Source organism: Centruroides sculpturatus, unplaced genomic scaffold, assembly GCF_000671375.1.
Source record: "Centruroides sculpturatus isolate CEXI.00-Female unplaced genomic scaffold, Cexi_2.0 scaffold879, whole genome shotgun sequence".
NCBI lineage: Eukaryota > Metazoa > Arthropoda > Arachnida > Scorpiones > Buthidae > Centruroides > Centruroides sculpturatus.
The window spans coordinates 162,659-183,309 of NW_019385173.1; the positions used below are offsets into that span (position 1 = coordinate 162,659).

At 28.6% G+C, this 20,651-nt stretch overlaps 2 protein-coding genes across 2 annotated transcripts in view; one reads left to right on the forward strand and one right to left on the reverse strand.

The window, feature by feature from the left end:
- The window catches only part of LOC111635734 (trafficking protein particle complex subunit 10-like), a 34,898-nt gene extending 28,681 nt beyond the window's left edge, over positions 1–6,217 (reverse strand). The window contains exons 1-3 of the mRNA XM_023380799.1: positions 5,978–6,217; positions 1,918–1,999; positions 99–234 (exon numbers count right to left, since the gene is read on the reverse strand). Of these exons, the coding sequence (XP_023236567.1) occupies positions 99–234; positions 1,918–1,999; positions 5,978–6,002 (243 nt within the window). The 5' untranslated portion in view covers positions 6,003–6,217. The remainder of the gene's footprint in view (positions 1–98; positions 235–1,917; positions 2,000–5,977) is intronic.
- Positions 6,218–10,579: 4,362 nt separating this feature from the next.
- On the forward strand, positions 10,580–19,715 carry LOC111635737 (protein jagunal-like). Its single transcript, XM_023380802.1, has 2 exons — positions 10,580–10,775; positions 19,168–19,715. Exons 1-2 carry the CDS (start codon positions 10,687–10,689, stop codon positions 19,649–19,651), a joined length of 573 nt encoding a protein of 190 aa, XP_023236570.1. The 5' UTR covers positions 10,580–10,686; the 3' UTR covers positions 19,652–19,715.
- The last annotated feature ends 936 nt before the right edge of the window (positions 19,716–20,651 follow it).

A 20,651-nucleotide genomic window follows, 5' to 3' on the forward strand; every position in this document is an offset into this window, starting at 1 on the left:
CATTAAAAAGCTTAAAAATCACATCTAAAGTATAAAAAGATCAGTCTTAATGCATTTACTTTATATTCTAAAAATTATATTTTATATTATATACACACACTACACTCAGTCCAATATGTATGAAAAAATGGTTGGCCAAGTAACTTCATATTGCTCTCTTTGGGTATGGAATCTTCACTAAACTGGACAAAATTTGCAGTGACATATACCAGTTTTGGACCTCTTCCATAAGGCCTATAAAAATAATTTTCTAATAAATATTTTGATCAACAATATTAGAAATAAAATTTCTGTAATAATTATATATTATTAAAGTATAAAATTAAAAATAATAATACAGATCCAATTTCTAAGATCGTTGTTCTGACATCCTCCCACTTCTTCAAAAGATCTTTAATAGCAGATATCGGCATTAATTAATCCTCTTTTTCAGAAGAAAACATATCTCGCCAAGTTTCTTGGCGTTATTCTGTTGTCAGATCCATTTCAAATTCCATTATGAACTTTTCAATGTTCTTTATTTCTCAGATATGATTTTTGTTACTCCTTTAGCTGCTTGAGTCTTCTTGATTATACAGTATTTTTGTTAGATAAGATTGAACTGTGGGTTACTGTAGACCTGTTCAAGCCATACTGCCCAGCAACATCAGACATCATCTGCCTATTCTCTCTCTACCTTTGCCATTACACTCTCACCTTTCGAAAATAAAAACAGACGCAAAACTTAACGAGTGCCCGCCCGACAGTCTCGTGAATACATAAAAGAATTGTTTTGTCAGAAAAATAAAAGGCTGGAATTACAAGAGAGAGTTTCAAAGTTCGGAGGAATACTATCCGATCGGAATATACCAGCTTGAGTGTCGATGTCGACGTCTCCCACACTCCGAAAAGTTTCGAATTGTTGCTCGAAGACAAGGGAAGACCAATCAGTATTCATTATTTTACGTCGCTTCTTCTGTGTTTGTTCTGTGGGGTGTTTGTTGTCTGAACATAAAAATCTTTCGTGAAAATGTTCATTATCTGATTCGTTTGTTAACCGATCACCCACTGTATATCTAATTTGCTCATTGACTGAAACTCGTTGATTTCATAGGGAAGCCCTGCTGTAGGGCATATTCACAAGCTCAGGTGGCATTTTCTACATGTTAAATGTTAAATATATTCAGTCAAGACCTTACATCTCCATAAAGTATTATAACAATTTAATTAAATTTTTTTTAAATGTATTTAATTCATCAATTAATTGAAAAATATATATATACTGTTTTTTTCTTTGATAGATATTAACTAGTTAAAATAAAACTTATATTAATCAAAAGTAGCTATTATAGCATAACAACAATTTCTTAATTGCAAATCCTCCAATTATAGAAGTTTAAAAGCAATTATAGAATTAATAAAAATAAGTGGAAGAAATAATGAATATGAGTACAAGTTCAGTATTCTTTGTCAGATAATTTGATAAAGATGAAAAAAATCATAAATTATGAAATTCATTACTAATTTGTTATATAATTCTAAAAAAATTATGTTCTGATTAGTTTTTAGAAAAGTTAGTTTTAGAAAATTAATATTTGTCAAAACAATGACTACAGATATTCTATATTTGAAAATTTCTTATAAAATCATTATCATATAGTTCCCTACATTCTATAATAATGACCTAAAGCAAATAAAAAAAAAGTGTAAAATTGTTGACAGACTACAATAACTAAAGAAATTATGTCAAACATAATTTAAGTACTTTTTAAAATCGCTTTCATAAATATTTTACATAAAAATTACTGCATGTCATGCCAATGAAACTATTTTAAAGAAGCTTATATCAGCAATTAATAAGCTTCATTCTGAAATATAGTTTAGTCAGAACTGTATTATGATTAAAATTTGTTTTGGACGAATCTTTATATCACTAACCTTTTCCATTGAGCAGATTCTTCAGGAAGACCTTCTGAAATAGCTGCTTCTAATGTAGAAAATAATTTTTGATCACCAGCATCTATTAAAAAAATATATATAATAGTTTTATTAAGACATAAATTATTTGCAATTTATTACTTTATTTTTGACAAATACTCTTGAAATAAAATATCTATGTTAAAAATTAAATTTCTACAAAATTCTGAAGATAAATTTAAAATAAACTGCTTTTTGAATTAATGCACATCAATATTTTATCAAAATTTGAATTAATATAAATATTTTACATACATAACATTTTCTGATTCATAAAAATCAAGTGTGTGATTTCTGCAATATACAGCAGCAGCTATGGAAATTGCATCACTTCAAATTTTATTTTTAAAATCAAAGTAAAAATTTTGCTGCAGATCTGTAAGAACTCCTAAAGACAAAATCATCCATGACATTATAAACATGATAATCCTTTCCTTTGGCTGACAAGATGTACTGCATCAACATTTCTGATAATTTTATTGATATAAAACCCATTATCTTGTTTATAAAATTGCACCATCTTTGCAAAGTGGAAAGTTTGACACAAAACATAATTGTTACTTTAAAAGCTGAAGGTTCCTCTCATGAAATAATGCAGAGAATGCATTATCAGTTATCTGCAATTGAGCATTTGTTATAAAGATGTGAGCATTAAAAAAAAGAAAAAAAAAAAAAGGTGGATCAGGAGGTAAATATATTAATTTTTTTGTCAGGATAGGATGCTAAAGAATCTCCAGCCTGCAAGAACATATTGCTAGTTCTTTTGAAGTGAAAGTGGGAAGAGAAGATAGACAAAAAAGTGAATACACAAACTGTATGACATCTGTGCAATATGGGTTTAAAAATATAATGTTCATACAAAAGTCATTACTGACAAGTAAAATGTGCAAACAGTGGCTTATCTGGACTTAATAGCATGCAAATTAGAGCACTGACATATGGGATTCTGTTGTGTTCTGAATGAATCCAAATTTAACCTGCACAGACCTAACAGCAAATCTTACATGACATGTAGAAAGAGCAATGTCTATGACAGGGATTATATGATTCAGTTTCTGGTGATTCAAATGTTAAATGATGTGGGGATGCACATCCATTAAAAATGTTAACAGACTATACTTTCAAAATGGGTCTGTGAGTGCAGTGTTACAGAAACATCTTATCTACCAAAGTAATTCCAACAATCAAGAATAATTTCATGACAAAACCTTGTATCTTCCAGAGCAGTTCTATTCCATGTCACCATGCCAATTTGATGAGTAAAGTATAATGTGTTCTTTCCCTTTGGTTTGTTAACATTATTGTCACTTAAAATGGTCCACAAATTGTCATTTAGGTAAAAAATTTCCAAAAAAGTTCCAAATAAGATACCAAAGCTGGGCAGATAACAGTCCTGATCTCAATGCTATTGAGAACTGCTATTATAAGTAAGAAAAGTGCAGAAGAGAAATATGAAAATAAATAGCAACCTGCTATTATAAGTAAGAAAAGTGCAGAAGAGAAATATGAAAATAAATAGCAACCTTCAGTGTGTATTAGAATACTAAAAAAAAAAAAAGCATTAAGCTGTTTAAGTTTGGGTGACCTACAAAGTACTGGGATTTTTCTCAAGCCTACTTAATTAAGTTGTGAACTCAATTTTTTTTCTCCCATGACTACAAATGGCAAATTCTTGCAATGATGCTCATTAACAGTGAAGATGAGGTGAAATAACACTCTTGTTCAATGTAGTATTATATGTAATAAATTGCATTTTTTTTTGGTTTATTCTTCTTTACTTTTCTTTGTACGATATATGTTATTTAAGTTATTATTGTAATTTCTAATAACTATTTTTCACACATGTTGAATGATTTTTGGCATATCATAGGTGATGGCTGCTACTACATTTCAGTTTTAATTGCTAAAACTCTAATTTCAATAAATAAAATTTCAGTATTCTACAGAACTCGATGATGTAATTTTTTTCAACTCTATTAACACTATACATTTTAGAAACTTCATCTGATTATTTGAATATTTCATAATTTAATCTTGAATTCCTCCTAAATATAGAAGAATTAAAATTTGATAGTTAGTTTTATATTAAAAAAAGAATCATCAGATTTTACTCAAACATTTGACAATTATAATTGTCTAAGTTATGAAAATATAGTTTGGTTAAATTTTCCGTTTATTATTTTTTAATATTAAATTTTCCAAATTTAATATTAAAAAATAGTAATTTTAATAGATAATTTTAGTTCAAAATTTTTTGATTCCTTTAAACTATACATCTAATTTATCAATATCTAACAATGAAATGTTCAATTTCCTACAAGTGGAGGAAATTTGTCCAATAATCTGAAATGTCAACATGTAGCATCATTTTATATCAATCACTGTACAGGTACAAATATCCAAAATGTGAAAGCTGTACATTAAAGCCAAATAATTACCGGATTATATCGGAAATGTTTCAGAACTTGCTAAATTAATTATTAAATTTATTAAGAGATGGTACCTAATGTCTGTATCTAGTGCCAAATTACATAGAATTTAATAACAGTAGTAGTAATATAGACCAATATAATTCAGCAATTGTTCACTATACAGATTTAGGATTTGTATTAGGAAACATATTTATTCTTCCATTTTGTATTTCATTCTCTTCTATTGTCTATCAATTGTAAAGCAACCATCTGTAAGGTTTTAATTTCTAACTCTTAATATCAAAGCAATCTTTGAAAGTTCAGCAAAAAATAAATTATTTAAACCAACGCTAGCAATTAATTTTTGAAACCTTTATTCATAAATTACTTTGAGCAAAGAAATTGTTTTAGCGAATAGGATAAATATTTCTTAATAATTTAGTGATTAGAACATTCCAGGACATTACTAAAGGACACATATTCAAGAACATGTCTTTTTCACATTGTTTCCTCTATATATATCTTGCAACTATATCTTTCTTTCGATAGTGAAAGTATAAATCCTGGTATGATCTACATATCAAACATTATAATTTCACTAATTTATAAACTGATAAAATAAAAAAGTCCATTTGTTTACACACATTACTGTGTATTTTACTGCAATTGACAAGACTGTTTTCTATTAAGCAAAAATCTCAGTATTTATTAAGCAGAGCTGTACATAAAATCATTGTTGTCTGTGATTGACATTTAAAGCAATTGCACAACCACTAAATATGATTTTTGCAAATACATAAAACTCAGCAAGGTTGATGTCAGAATGAAGCCAATTTTGAAATTCGATCTAGGGGTCAAAATATTTGACATAAAAATTTACCACAAAGTCTACAGGCTAATTGCCAGTTATAAACTGGTTGCACACCTCGCATCAGTTAAATTTCCAAGTGCTATCAATTAACATCCACCTAAATTTTTTAAATTTAGAAAAGTTTTAAACCCTCTTTTCGAAGTAAGCTTCAGACAGGTGTCCTTACATTGGGGCACATGTTCCCGGTTGTCCTTTTCCTAATCCCAAGAGGTCCCCAAACAACAGAAATTTAGTGACTTCTAGCCAATTCTGCAAATATAAAAAAAACTAATGAACAATATTTGTCCATTAACCCATGTTGTAAGTTGATCAAAACCACATTCCTTGTTTTCAATGTTAGTCTCAAGTGCAACCAGTGCCACTTTGTGGGAGTGCAAATCTAAAGTTAAATTATAGAATTTGAAGCTCCTTGCATAATATACGATGCCCTTTTGTACAGCGTGTGCCTCCCCTTTTTCAGTCTACGAGCACTACTGGTTGCAGAGCTGCTTTATCTTCCTAGAAAATATCTAGTTGTTATAGAATCACTGACATATCACATGAAGCAATATTACATAACATACAGTTCATGTAGGAATAATTGGTTTAAAAAAATTAACTTATGGGAACTTTTTACACAATTATTTCTTCTTTTCTTAATTATTTCATTATCAATAAAGTCAGAATCTACTTATTTTCATATATTTATAAAAATTACAATTAGTACAAATGTTTACAAAATAAACTAAACATATCTTACACGTTATTAAAGGTTTGCTATCCATTATACTATAATGACTCAAAGCGCGATATTTGAGAAAATAGTAAGTGTTAAAACTAAATTTTTTATAATTATAATTTATCCTCTCTGTGCAATACTTTAACCATAAATATACGTGTTATTAACATCCATGTTTAAAAAAGGATAAAGAAGACTTGTTTGAATCATGGACGAATATCCTCCTCCATCTTTCTGGCTTCTTGACTGCCCTCTAGTGACCAATTACGCATTTTGTTCCCAGTTTAAATAATGAATATATAATATATTAAATATGTTATATTATTCTTTATTACTAATAAATTTTGAGAAAAACCAAATATATTTATGTATTATTTATTTAATTTCTTGTTAAAATGTATTCTATTTTATTAGAATTTCGAAAGCTATTTGTATAATAAACCTAAAAATGATACGATTTTTTTAATTACCAAATTAAGATTTTATTATTTTATAAATATTATATCTATATTTTAAGAATTGTCTTTATCTTTAACAACGCATATACAATGTNCTTTTCCCACATGTCTTCAATTGATGATTTAAAAGTCATCCCAGTACTCTTTCCCAAAAGGGATGATTGGATTTTAGTCATATTATGGAAGAATTTTTGAGATGACACTTTTTCACAGCCTTTATATTTAATAGATGATAATGTATTTTGATTTTTTTTTCCATTATAGTTCTCATTTATTCCGTAATGGCAGTGTTGTCGATCTTTGCCGAAGTATACACGTTGTCAATGATTTGTTTGTATCGGTAAAAAGTTATAAATTATCTATTAAATAATATATTTCTATATTGAATGTATAGAAATGGCTTCGAGAGAAGGCAAATGGGTTAGCGGTACTGATGGAAACGATTATCGTCACAGACAAAAAATTGCTTCGCAATATTACGAAAGGTGCTTAGTTTTTCATGGAGTAATAAAAATTTAAATACTTTAGGAAACTTTTCAATATAAGATACTTTTACTTAAGATAAATTCAAACAATCGCTAATTTATTTAAATGTTTAATCGTTATTGATAATTATATATCTTTTTCTGTGTATGTACAGTCAAGGCCATATGGAGTACAGGAGTGGAGCAGGCCCCTTTTGCCTCATTTGACTATTAGTCTTGTTTCTTTTTTCTATTTGAACAAATCAAATAAATAGAATGTTGGCTCAATTCAAGCTCCTCCTCTCTTGAGGGCCCTGTCTGTATACAATGTACTGTACAGTGTGTGTGTATATATATAATGTCAAGTATAATAAGTAGTTTTAAAATGTTTACCTTTAAAAAATTTACCAATATAATTCACTTATTATATATTGAATACAATGATCACAATCTGAAAGTACGTTTACAATAATTGTAAACACATGGCACTTTAACATATTCATTAATCTAGTGATTGCAAACCTGTGACCCACACAACAATTTCAAGGTACTTATTGAATATTTAAAATATGTCAGATTTTTATAAGTTATTAAATAATATTTGATAGACACAAAACTTTGCATATATATGTATATAGTGTGAAAGCATAGTCCTAAAGCTATCAGAAAAGTCTTAAAGGCCACTAATTATGAACCTCATATATTATGGAAGAAAAATTATCATAAAATAAACAGCAGATTTCCCATTATGCAAAATATTTGTTATAAATATAATTACATTATTATTTTCTTTTCACTTAGAGTTTTTATTGTTATTTCTCTAATATAGATTAAAAAGTTAAATATACCCATCCCTCTTTTTAAATGATCTATTTTTAAGCAATTTGGCTTAAAAATAGACTGTGTAAAAACACAGTTGACAAAAGAAAACTAATTCTCTTTTTACATGATTGATTATTTTAACATAGGAAAACAGTTTATTTCAAAATTTTGAAATTTGAATATTTGCTAAAACTGTGTTATTGGCTGCATTCAGCAGACTCAACAGTTGTAATGAGCAAATTAGGAGCTGTTATGTAGCAACTCGGATCTGCTGAAAGATGAGTGAAGTTGTGTTGGAACAAAAAGCCTCATTGGTCAGTTTCAGGTAGCGATAGGCAGCATAAATGAAAGACGCTATCAAATGTGACGTCAAAACACCAAACGTGTTCCAAAAGAGCACTACTGTACAGGGCGTTCAGCAGAAAAATACTCAACAGCTCCGGAACTGTTGAGTCTGCTGAACATAGGCATTGTTAAAAAGTTACTCTTTGTTGAAATCAAGAGTTCATTTATCTTTTTTAAGCACAGTACAGTACTGTATGTTCATCAGAGAATACTGTGTGTTGATTTTATTGTCTATGCTACTTAGTGTTTACTGTATTTATGTACAAATAATGTTAAAGATAATGATAGAATAAAAGAGATCATGTTTCTTTTGTAAATTGCTTATCTTTCCATTCCATTGAAGTTCTGGATCCTATCCAGCATTTTTCTACAGGATGCATGTACTATATTTTTTTAACTCAATTTTTGTTTTACGTGGTGTTCTTTGGAACCATCATGTAAAACAATCCACCATGCAAAAGGAGGGATAGGTGTAAATTTAAATTTTAAGCACTTTTGTTGTATTTAATTATTCAAATATTTTAATTTGAATAATTAAAAATTTGGAGTTTTTAAATTTTAAATTTAATTTTGATCTAATGTTGGATAAAGATTGCCANACTGTGTAAAAACACAGTTGACAAAAGAAAACTAATTCTCTTTTTACATGATTGATTATTTTAACATAGGAAAACAGTTTATTTCAAAATTTTGAAATTTGAATATTTGCTAAAACTGTGTTATTGGCTGCATTCAGCAGACTCAACAGTTGTAATGAGCAAATTAGGAGCTGTTATGTAGCAACTCGGATCTGCTGAAAGATGAGTGAAGTTGTGTTGGAACAAAAAGCCTCATTGGTCAGTTTCAGGTAGCGATAGGCAGCATAAATGAAAGACGCTATCAAATGTGACGTCAAAACACCAAACGTGTTCCAAAAGAGCACTACTGTACAGGGCGTTCAGCAGAAAAATACTCAACAGCTCCGGAACTGTTGAGTCTGCTGAACATAGGCATTGTTAAAAAGTTACTCTTTGTTGAAATCAAGAGTTCATTTATCTTTTTTAAGCACAGTACAGTACTGTATGTTCATCAGAGAATACTGTGTGTTGATTTTATTGTCTATGCTACTTAGTGTTTACTGTATTTATGTACAAATAATGTTAAAGATAATGATAGAATAAAAGAGATCATGTTTCTTTTGTAAATTGCTTATCTTTCCATTCCATTGAAGTTCTGGATCCTATCCAGCATTTTTCTACAGGATGCATGTACTATATTTTTTTAACTCAATTTTTGTTTTACGTGGTGTTCTTTGGAACCATCATGTAAAACAATCCACCATGCAAAAGGAGGGATAGGTGTAAATTTAAATTTTAAGCACTTTTGTTGTATTTAATTATTCAAATATTTTAATTTGAATAATTAAAAATTTGGAGTTTTTAAATTTTAAATTTAATTTTGATCTAATGTTGGATAAAGATTGCCATTACTACACTAGACTATAATTATACTCTGAAATGTTTTGGAATACTGAGAATATTGCCTAATAAAATGACTTTAATATATTTGGCTTCAAATAAATAGTTTAGTTTAGTCTAATAGTAGTCTAGTACTTAAACAATTGAGTCTAACAGAGTTGTTTATCACTTTTCTGAATTTGATTTAAAAAGTATTGATTAAAAAGAGGATAATCTTATTTTTTTTTTATCTTTATCATTCATAATTGTCAATATGCTACAAACTAGATTTCATTATAATCGCCTCCTTGGATTTTATATTGAAGGTGATTGTCATATCTTAATGACCAAATTAAATATAAAAAGATATTTTGTTTTGTAAGTTTTTAATCATATGGAAAGTAACACAATAAACAGGAAAATGGAGATCACAAAAAAATATCCAGATTGAATAAGCAATTAATCGTAGCAGTAGTTGTCTAGTAAATCTCAGCCAAAGTACCTGGAAAAAGCTGATTACAACACACCTGGACAATATGCTGCATTGTCTAGAACGCGTGGCCAACAAGTTGATCACAAAGCCAATTTTGGTCAATTGCTCGCGATTTCTTGAATTAATGTGTTACATTTGTAACCAAATGTAATGTGCAAATGCAACTGTAGCGATATCAGACCTCCACATCCTCCCTCAGATGAGGTTTTGTCAGTCCATGTGCAATCCATTTATGTACAGTTGTAAAAGGAGAATAAGAAATATAGACAAAGAGTTGTAAAACTGTAAAAAAGAAAGGTGGAAAGAGGGACAGAGAGAGTAGGTTGGGACATGGTAGAGAGGAAGGGTGACGTGGTTGTCCCCAAAAGTGACAATGTAGAGTTTCAATTTTTCTTCTATTTAAAATGTAAGTACCTTTTCTTCATGTTTTAAATTAAATTTACTGTATTTCAAAAAACTGGATACTTAATTATATAACACTCACCAAATAAACCATTCCCAGTTCATAACCAAACATAAAAATTCTTTCTACGAACGTTTTCATCTATATGTAATAGACATCCTCAGGTATTGACGATATCGAACTAACGGCTAGAAATGGCAGTGTTGTCGATCTTTGCCGAAGTATACACGTTGTCAATGATTTGTTTGTATCGGTAAAAAGTTATAAATTATCTATTAAATAATATATTTCTATATTGAATGTATAGAAATGGCTTCGAGAGAAGGCAAATGGGTTAGCGGTACTGATGGAAACGATTATCGTCACAGACAAAAAATTGCTTCGCAATATTACGAAAGGTGCTTAGTTTTTCATGGAGTAATAAAAATTTAAATACTTTAGGAAACTTTTCAATATAAGATACTTTTACTTAAGATAAATTCAAACAATCGCTAATTTATTTAAATGTTTAATCGTTATTGATAATTATATATCTTTTTCTGTGTATGTACAGTCAAGGCCATATGGAGTACAGGAGTGGAGCAGGCCCCTTTTGCCTCATTTGACTATTAGTCTTGTTTCTTTTTTCTATTTGAACAAATCAAATAAATAGAATGTTGGCTCAATTCAAGCTCCTCCTCTCTTGAGGGCCCTGTCTGTATACAATGTACTGTACAGTGTGTGTGTATATATATAATGTCAAGTATAATAAGTAGTTTTAAAATGTTTACCTTTAAAAAATTTACCAATATAATTCACTTATTATATATTGAATACAATGATCACAATCTGAAAGTACGTTTACAATAATTGTAAACACATGGCACTTTAACATATTCATTAATCTAGTGATTGCAAACCTGTGACCCACACAACAATTTCAAGGTACTTATTGAATATTTAAAATATGTCAGATTTTTATAAGTTATTAAATAATATTTGATAGACACAAAACTTTGCATATATATGTATATAGTGTGAAAGCATAGTCCTAAAGCTATCAGAAAAGTCTTAAAGGCCACTAATTATGAACCTCATATATTATGGAAGAAAAATTATCATAAAATAAACAGCAGATTTCCCATTATGCAAAATATTTGTTATAAATATAATTACATTATTATTTTCTTTTCACTTAGAGTTTTTATTGTTATTTCTCTAATATAGATTAAAAAGTTAAATATACCCATCCCTCTTTTTAAATGATCTATTTTTAAGCAATTTGGCTTAAAAATAGACTGTGTAAAAACACAGTTGACAAAAGAAAACTAATTCTCTTTTTACATGATTGATTATTTTAACATAGGAAAACAGTTTATTTCAAAATTTTGAAATTTGAATATTTGCTAAAANAGAAATATCTCTTATTCCCTTCTTGTTGATACTACGTCTATAGAATAACTGTTAAACAAATAGAGAAGTTTTTGTTTATTGATAATTTAACATTCTCCTTTTTTTTCTAATTCGAGGAGAGCGTTTCGGTCATTGACCACAGAAGTCCCCCTTTTCTCTTTTACTAGGAAAATTCCTAGATTTACACTGATCTAAAACAGAAAAAGGGTTTCGGACCTTCACAGTTACGTTTAGCTACGTAATTCGAATACGTTGCATTAAAATTAAAAATATGTAAAATATTTTGCATATTTAGCCGTTAGTTCGATATCGTCAATATCTGAGGATTTTAGCAATCATCTATTACATATAGATGAAAACATTCGTAGAAAGAATTTTTCTGTTTGGTTATGAACTGGGAATGGTTTATTTGGTGAGTGTTATTTAAATTAAATTGTGGCTTTTCTTACCTATCTATACATAGTATGTATTTCACACCTTCCCCTCGCCACTTAGACTATGCCTACGACAACAAGTCAATCATGACACATTTTTAAGATAAAAAGTAGATATTATGTACACAAAAGTTGGCCACCCCTGGTCTAGAAGGTTCCATATGCACACAATCACAGTCAGGATGGGGATAGGTTCAATTTGTGTAGAGAGCATTTATATCTTCCATGAACAGATCTTATTAACTATTGACTAGATATTAACCAGATTTTCCTATCAATATAAAAACCAGGAGGTTTAACAGTAAGACTCTTATTTGAATAATTGACATTGTTTTAACTTTTCCCACATGTCTTCAATTGATGATTTAAAAGTCATCCCAGTACTCTTTCCCAAAAGGGATGATTGGATTTTAGTCATATTATGGAAGAATTTTTGAGGTGACACTTTCTCACAGCCTTTCCTGTTCCTGTAAGATGTAATAAGATGCAAGAGGAATGTGTCTTCTGTCATACCATGCCTTGAAAAGTCATTAATTGGAGGGTTTAAAAAGTTTGCACTTATCCAAACTGTTAACCACAGTTAAAGGTGTATTGCTTTCTCTACTATGACCCTGTAAACTTAAAATTAATTTATAATTGATTGATTATGAACTACTATTGATATTTAAGAAGTCAGATAGCTGAATTACATTTTGGTTATAATATAGCTAATCAGTTAGTCATATTTAGCCCAATAAGTCTATATTCAATAAATAAAATAACTATTTCTGAAGTTAATTCAGCAATAGTTATTTAATTTATTGAATGATTTGGTTTGAAGTTAAACAGAACCTAAATGATTATTATTTCTAGATATTGTATGTTCTGGATATCTTAGAAGGGTAATTACCTGTTATACCATCCATATTAGCGATACAGTGATGATAATATTAAGACTGTTTACAAAATAGAACCAGTTAAATATTTGTCAGATTTACTATAAAAATTACAGATTTTCAAATGCCAAAAATCTAGTGGAATTTCCCAAAAGAAATTGGCTACTCTGGCTACAACTGTCATTCACCATCTAGCCACACTATTTGTAAGAATATATTTGTACTTAGTTAAATTTCACTAATCACATTTCACGTTAACACTAAGAGTTTAAAGAATTAGAATCACATTCATAATATGATAATAATTTAAAAAGAATGTCTATTTACTGCCACTTGAAAACAATTCAGTGTTTTAAAAAGAAATTTTCACTGTAGATCAAAAACTTTTATAAATAAATTATTCAATATCTGTTCTAAAGATTCAGACGGAGTAAAATAAATTTTAAAATTAAATTTTAAAAAATTATTTTTATCAGATTGGAAAAAGGTGAAATTTAGACACTGAAAAAAAAACCTTATTGACAATTCAACAATGATCACAGTTCAGTTATATGGGTTCATTCATGTTCAATCACCATCAATAACAGTCACTTCTTGCCATCTTTGCTGCAAACTTTCAATCCCATAAGCATATAATGATTGGTGTTTTTCTTTGAAGAAAGGCCTAAGCATCATTCTCATATGAGTATTGTCATTGAACTGTACATTGCAATATGATTCTGCAGGGTGCAAAATAGATTGTAATCAGTTGGTGTCAAGTAGTGTTACTACCTGTCTGGTTTTCACCTGGACAGTCCGGGAATTGACTCACTGTCCGCGTGAACTACTAATTTTGTCCAGGAATATCGTGCACAACCTGTCAACCTCTTTTTTTTTTTTTATTTGCTTGTATGATTTGTATCTGTACATGTCTCCAATATCCAATAGAGCTAAGTCATCTGTAGTTGTTTTTTCTTAATTTAGTTACTTACATTACTCCTACCCAAGTTTCCCTAGTCCCTAACTGTAACTGATTTAGAACCGGCATGCACTGCACATTATTCTTCGCAATGCAAAATGACATTGTGCATGTGTCAGGAACATCTGTTCGAACAAACCTCACCTGCTGTTCGGGTCAGCGATTTTGAAAAAGTGGCAACACTAGTGTCAAGTCTGGGGTGTATGATGGATGAGGCAGTACCTTGCAGTCCAGACTGGGCAACTTCTCTAAGGTCATCTTTGTTCAATGTGCTGGCACATTGTTTGTCGAATTTTTGGAGTGTATGGGAACAAGTTGTGCTAATTCTCTGAAAGTTATCTGTGGACTATTATCTATCAGTTGCAGGAGAATGTCGTTATCATTAGTTTGGAATTGCTACCTGGATGGGGTTCATCTTTAAGCAAGAAATATCTATCCTTGAATTTCTTAACCAGTTGTAGCAGATCTGCCTATTGACTGTGTCCTTGCCAAATATCTTGCAGGATGAGATTGTGAAGCTTTATTGCATTATGGCTACTGTTGAAGTGTAGAAAACAGCATGTGAATATGTTATTTTGAAAGTTTCATATTGTCATATTTTGAAAGTTTCATATTCATATTTTGAAAATTTCGTATTGCATTGCTGATGTGTCTACTTCCAATGAAATATGTGAAGAAATGCTCTCTCTCTACTTATGTAACCCTATTGAATGTTCTAGAATATTTTTTTTTGTCATTGCTAGAAAAAAAATTGTCTAAATTTCACCTTTACAGCCTGAAAAAAGTCCAAAATTAATTTTTAAGCTTTTAACTCTCTTGAATGAATGCCACATTTTTTTGTCAGGTGGGAAAACTAGTACTGTATTTTGAAACTGCTCTTCATAGTAATCATTTTAGTTCTTAGTTTTAATAAAAAATGCTTTGTAGGATTTAATGCATTTAAATAGCAAACATGAAAAACAAGCAGTTTTTAAAATGTTTTGGAGTATGATCTCATCATCAGGATGATGATTGTGTAGAAATCAAACAACTGATCCAGTGCTTGAGATTACAAACCTTAGTATCATTGATGACATATGCTTTATATTTAGAGAAATTAAGAGTTAATTTTTATATAATGTTGCACAAAATACTGTTTTAAAATTTATTATTAAAACTTAAATTTAAATAATTGAAACTTAAAATCTTTAAAGGAAAAATGTCCATTGGGTAAAGTATTTATAATGTTAGGCTTAGATTTTGGAAAGTGGAAATTAAATGCATATTAATTTTGTGCAGGTTTTATGTAATTGCTTAATCCACAGTCTGCAGGATATTGTTTTTTCTGGATTAATCATTTTATGAAATACCAAGAAATTTTTAAATATTTCATTGCTTGAAATTTAAAATGCATGCTGTTTTTTGAGGTTAAAATGTCATCTGATAGATTGTTATTAAATGATAAAATTAAATCAATGCATTTCCATTATTTTGTTAGTAATAGCTATTAAATTTTCTGTAGGAATTTACTAAATGACTCTTCAAATTCTACCGTTTTATAATTACAAATAACAGATTAATTACTGTAATCATACAATTTAATTTATGCCATTTCTACATTCATAAACAAAAGAGAAATACTTAAATTGAATAATAATAATAACAGCATTTGTTCTAAGTATTCATAAAAGGAACAATTATTATAACATAATTATATAAAAGAATTCTGTAATATTAAATTTAATGTTAATTTTATTGGAATTTTTTAATCTATTGTCAGACTTTCTGGAATTGGCATTTAACTAAAATGAATCACTTCAGGCTTTCATTCAAGAAATTATTTTTTATCATTAATATTGAATACTGTACTTTCAAATATAAGCCTAAAGTGATTTATTTCAGATGGGTCAAAGGATATAGTCTAACTTCATTATTAATTTTATTGGATGATTTTAAAACACTTTTTATACTTTGATTATAAAAAATTTGCCCATTTTTTCATAGTTTTTTTACATATGTTTTAAATTTAAATCTTTCTGCCAATCAGTTTCTAGAAAGAGATAAAAATACTTTTAGTATTTGATTATGGAAACAAAAAATGAATAATTTGATAAAATTAGTTTATACATACTATTTTGTTACACCATAAAATGGGTGACTTTGGACATCTGTATGAGTTCGTACAAAATTATACCTTTGGCAGCATTGTTAAATATGATGTTTTACCTATTACATTTCATTTTTCAAATATATTGGTGTGAAAAACTAGCAAATAAGAAATTTTTTTTCTTTAACAGAACATATTTTATTTAATTTTAAGTAAAAGCTTGAAGTAACTCTCAAAATAGAATACTAGAAATTTCTTTTCATCCTTTTCATAACTACACTAGCATTAACAACAAATATGTAACCGTTAACCATGCAGTACATATTATTTATTAATTGTCAAACATTTTCAGTCTTCTTCATAGACCTTCAGGAGGTTTATGCTTTTTATCCTTTGATTAGTAAATAATTACTGCATAGTTAATGGTTACATATTTGCTCCTAGAAAATTCTTATTGTAGAAAAAATTAGGTAAATTATGGAAATCATTGGCATCTAAAACTAGTTTGATGTATCTAGTAGATTTAAAATGTCATGCTCATAGGTTTTACATAGATAAAATGACATGTCTAAAGTTAACTGTGATTCAATAACTTACCCTAGGAAAACTTTGCAGAAAACTCATGAGTACCATTGGGAATCATAAATATTAATAGTGTTCCAAAAGGTGACAATGGAAATGAGGACCTGTTGAGACAGCTACTAACAAGGAAATCAAGACAACTATTGCAGGAAATGTTAACAATACAATTTTTAAGAAGATGAATCTCAACAAATGTCTTTATTTGGTTAAAAGAAAGTTTTTTTTGACATTGAGGAAAATCACATTGTTTGAAAGCTACCCATGCCTCCTCAGGCAAGCATACAGAATCATTTTTTGTTTGAACAGTCAGCAGTCATTGGAGTGCAATATAAAATGTATTAATGCTTTCATTACCATTAATTAACCGTATTGTGAGGTGCTGATGTGATACCATTTAGTACCAAGTAGTATATTTTTGTTTTGTTTTGTATGAGTTGTATGTACGTACTGTACAAGGCATATGTTTTATATACAGCACCCCTAACAGTACTGTATATTGCAAATAAAAAACACTCTAACCTTGAAATTCTCCCAGCAAACTGATGAAAATTCAGAAAAACAAATACTTTTGGTATACTTCTAACTTGTAAGACCTACTTCAGGTTACAATTTTCCAGAAATGGAATGCCACAGGCTTTGATTTTTTGAAAGTGGAATGTGTATAAAAACTCTAGAGAAATTTTAATTTAAAATCATTCAAAAATGTTTTTGGTTAAATATATTGCTGGAGTTATACAAAGTATAGTGCTTCTTTTGTTTAAAACCAAAGCTTGACCAATAGGATGCAACAAAACATAGATGTTGTAATGTAGTTTTATAATGACTTATCAAATAGGGCTTACCATGCTTGGGGAATCTACCTTTCCTCCTTTAAGTTAATACACTGCCCTTGAATGTCTGCTTTATAAATTTCAAATGCCTCTAGTATTTTGAGTTGGTCCATGTTTGCCATTGTTCTTATCAGAGTTGCTTGTAAATTAGATCAAATTTCATTGTTATTCGCATATATCGAGAGGGTGATGGTTTGTTTCCCATTATCTATATCTGATTTGTGTTCCATTGTGTGCCATTTGAGGGACCTCTTGGCAGAACTTACAGTATATATATCAAGTCTTTGTGAACCACTCATACCATAGGGATAATACAGGAATGAATCAAAAATATTAAAATCTGCTCTAAATAAGTACTCTATTTTTCTGAATGAGCCAGACTAATTGATCAGAGTATATATTTTTCTTTTCTGAACAAGGGGCTGAAGTAGCTAGATTTCACACTTTTTATTATAGTTGTACTAACTTTTCTGGAAATAGAAATTGAAGTGCAAAAGCTGTAGAATAAAGATATGTAGATGTAGAATTTTATTGCTTTCCTCTTTTCCTCTTATTAAATATTTGTTAAAAATTAATTTTTTTTATACAAATAAATATTAATGTAAGTTAAATATTAAAAGTACTAACTATAAAAGTATTTGGGTAAATGCTTGGGGCTCCTATCAGAGTTCAGAGTAGGGTAACCTCTACAAGCTCCTCTGCCACCAAAAAATGACTTGGAATTTAATTTTGTGGGAGTCAGAGTCAGCCTACTAAAATTATCAGGAGTCGGAGTTAGTTTAGAGTGTTTTTTTTACCGACTCCATAGCCCTGCAAGCAGGTCTTATGTTAGAACTGGACTGAAAGCTTTCTGGATTTTTATCAATCTGCTAGGAGAATTTCAAGGTTGGAGTGTTTTTATTTGTATATTATTGCCCAGTTTTGTTAAAGATTGAACTTTTTTGTATTGTATATTGCTTATAAAAATAAGATAAAAAATATATCATATATTTTTTGTTTATATATTTTTAAGTCATAGCTTGTTCAATGTATGCAAGGTTAACTAAATTTTATATAGATATAAATTACTATATTCCTGTACTGTGCCATGATAGACACCAGCTGTCTAAAGACAGACCATGGCTGGATGGCTTTGAACAAGCATAATATTTTTTAAAAATATGAAACGTACCTTATAAATTAATAACAATTAAGTTCATATACTATTTTATCTAGGTGCAACCTTTAACATTATGCCATTGGTATTATGCAATATTGCATTTAGTACGAACATTGAAGCAAAGTATTTTAAACTTATCCAAAGTCACCCTGTTTTGTGTTTTATATTAATATAATTATTAATTCTAGGAATCGAAGTCAGAAAATATTAAAATTTTAAGGGAAAACATTCTGTCCAATAATAACTTCATGGGTATTGCAGAAGGCATTAAAAAAGCGCAGAATGAACGATTTGCATACATAATGCATAAAATTTGGTTAAATATGTACATCAGTAAAGTAGAAAGGCATAAATACATTATGTCAAAAGATTCTTTTCGTACATACATGAGCGCTTTTCCAATCAAAAAAAATTTTCCATTTAAGAAGGATTTATCTAAAACGTAAANTATTAATAATTTTATTTTGTTTTTAGTTCACTGTATAAATCTCGTCTTCGGATGTCTATTTTCTTGCATTTTCTACTTTTCCTACTTATGGCCTTGAAATTATCAGAAAATATATTGAATCAATTTGCAATTACAATTCAAGAATTAAAAAATATGAACATTCCAAAACCTCATTTATGGGAGTGGATATGGACTGTTAGCCTAGTTTTTGCATTTATTGGACTCTCCGGTGCTAGAAGAAATCGTTCATCACTTATGCAAATATATGTTACTGGAACATTCTTGTTTGGTTTATTTCCAATATTTTGGGCAGCAGTTTATTTTTTGGAAGATGTTATTAATATTGCTTTAAACAGAAATTCTACTGAGATTGATAAATGGTTTGGATATCCAGTGGCTGTTGTTTGGTATATATTTATTACTATAGCATTTCAAGTACATATATTTTCTATGTATTTTGCCGTTAAGCTAATTAAAGTCTGGGATATCAAAAGTACAAAAAAAACATAATGCAAAATAAAAATGAAGTGATAAATGTAAGCATTCATGAATGTAAAAAAAAAAAAAAAAAAAAGCTTCATTTGCAATAATATACATAACATTTTTATTATAATGTTTACTCTCATTTGTTATATCACATGAATTACAACTCTTAAAATTTATGTAATTATCTAATTATGTATATAATACATGAATTTTAATGCTTTCATTCCATATATATATTTCTAAACATTCAAATTTATAAGCTGTAGGTGCCAAATTTCTCAATATATCTGTAATAATAATAGTAATTCTGTTTTTTCAAATAGTTTTCTCCACGGACAAATTTTAAACACAGTTTATAATACTGAAAAAGATTTAAATTTACAAAATTTGTATAATATGATATTTCAAAACTATGCAGTAATAATATATTTACAAAATGATGTTTTAAAATAATAAATAATGAACTATAGTTAATATTTGGCTCTATTGCAATATTATAATACCTTTTCTAAGCAGAATATATGTCATAAACATAAGAACATTATCCATAAGTTTTATAAATGTATACAGTACATAAAAGAATAAACAGCATCAAGTGATATTAAAGGGAACATAAAATTTTAAGACCAAGCAAATCATATCTTTATATGATATTTCATTTTATAAAATTACAAAAATGTGATGTAATCATCAAAAGTTTGTGCTTTTATAAATGATGTAATTATCATTAATAAATTTTATTGAAATGGAACAACATTCTAGAAATGAATTTCATAAAAATTCTTGTTGATATATGTAAATAATGAATATGCAATATCACATAATAAATATTTACATATGCTAATAAATCTATATCCTATTAATAATTCTTTTAAAATATATATTTGTCAAAAAATTTAATAGACAATAATTTATGTACATTTGCAAATAAATATGAATGTAAATATATTAAATATACATTAATAACTAAGGTGCTGCTGAAACAATGTCGCAGTTTTACTATATTGAATATAATATAGTACTT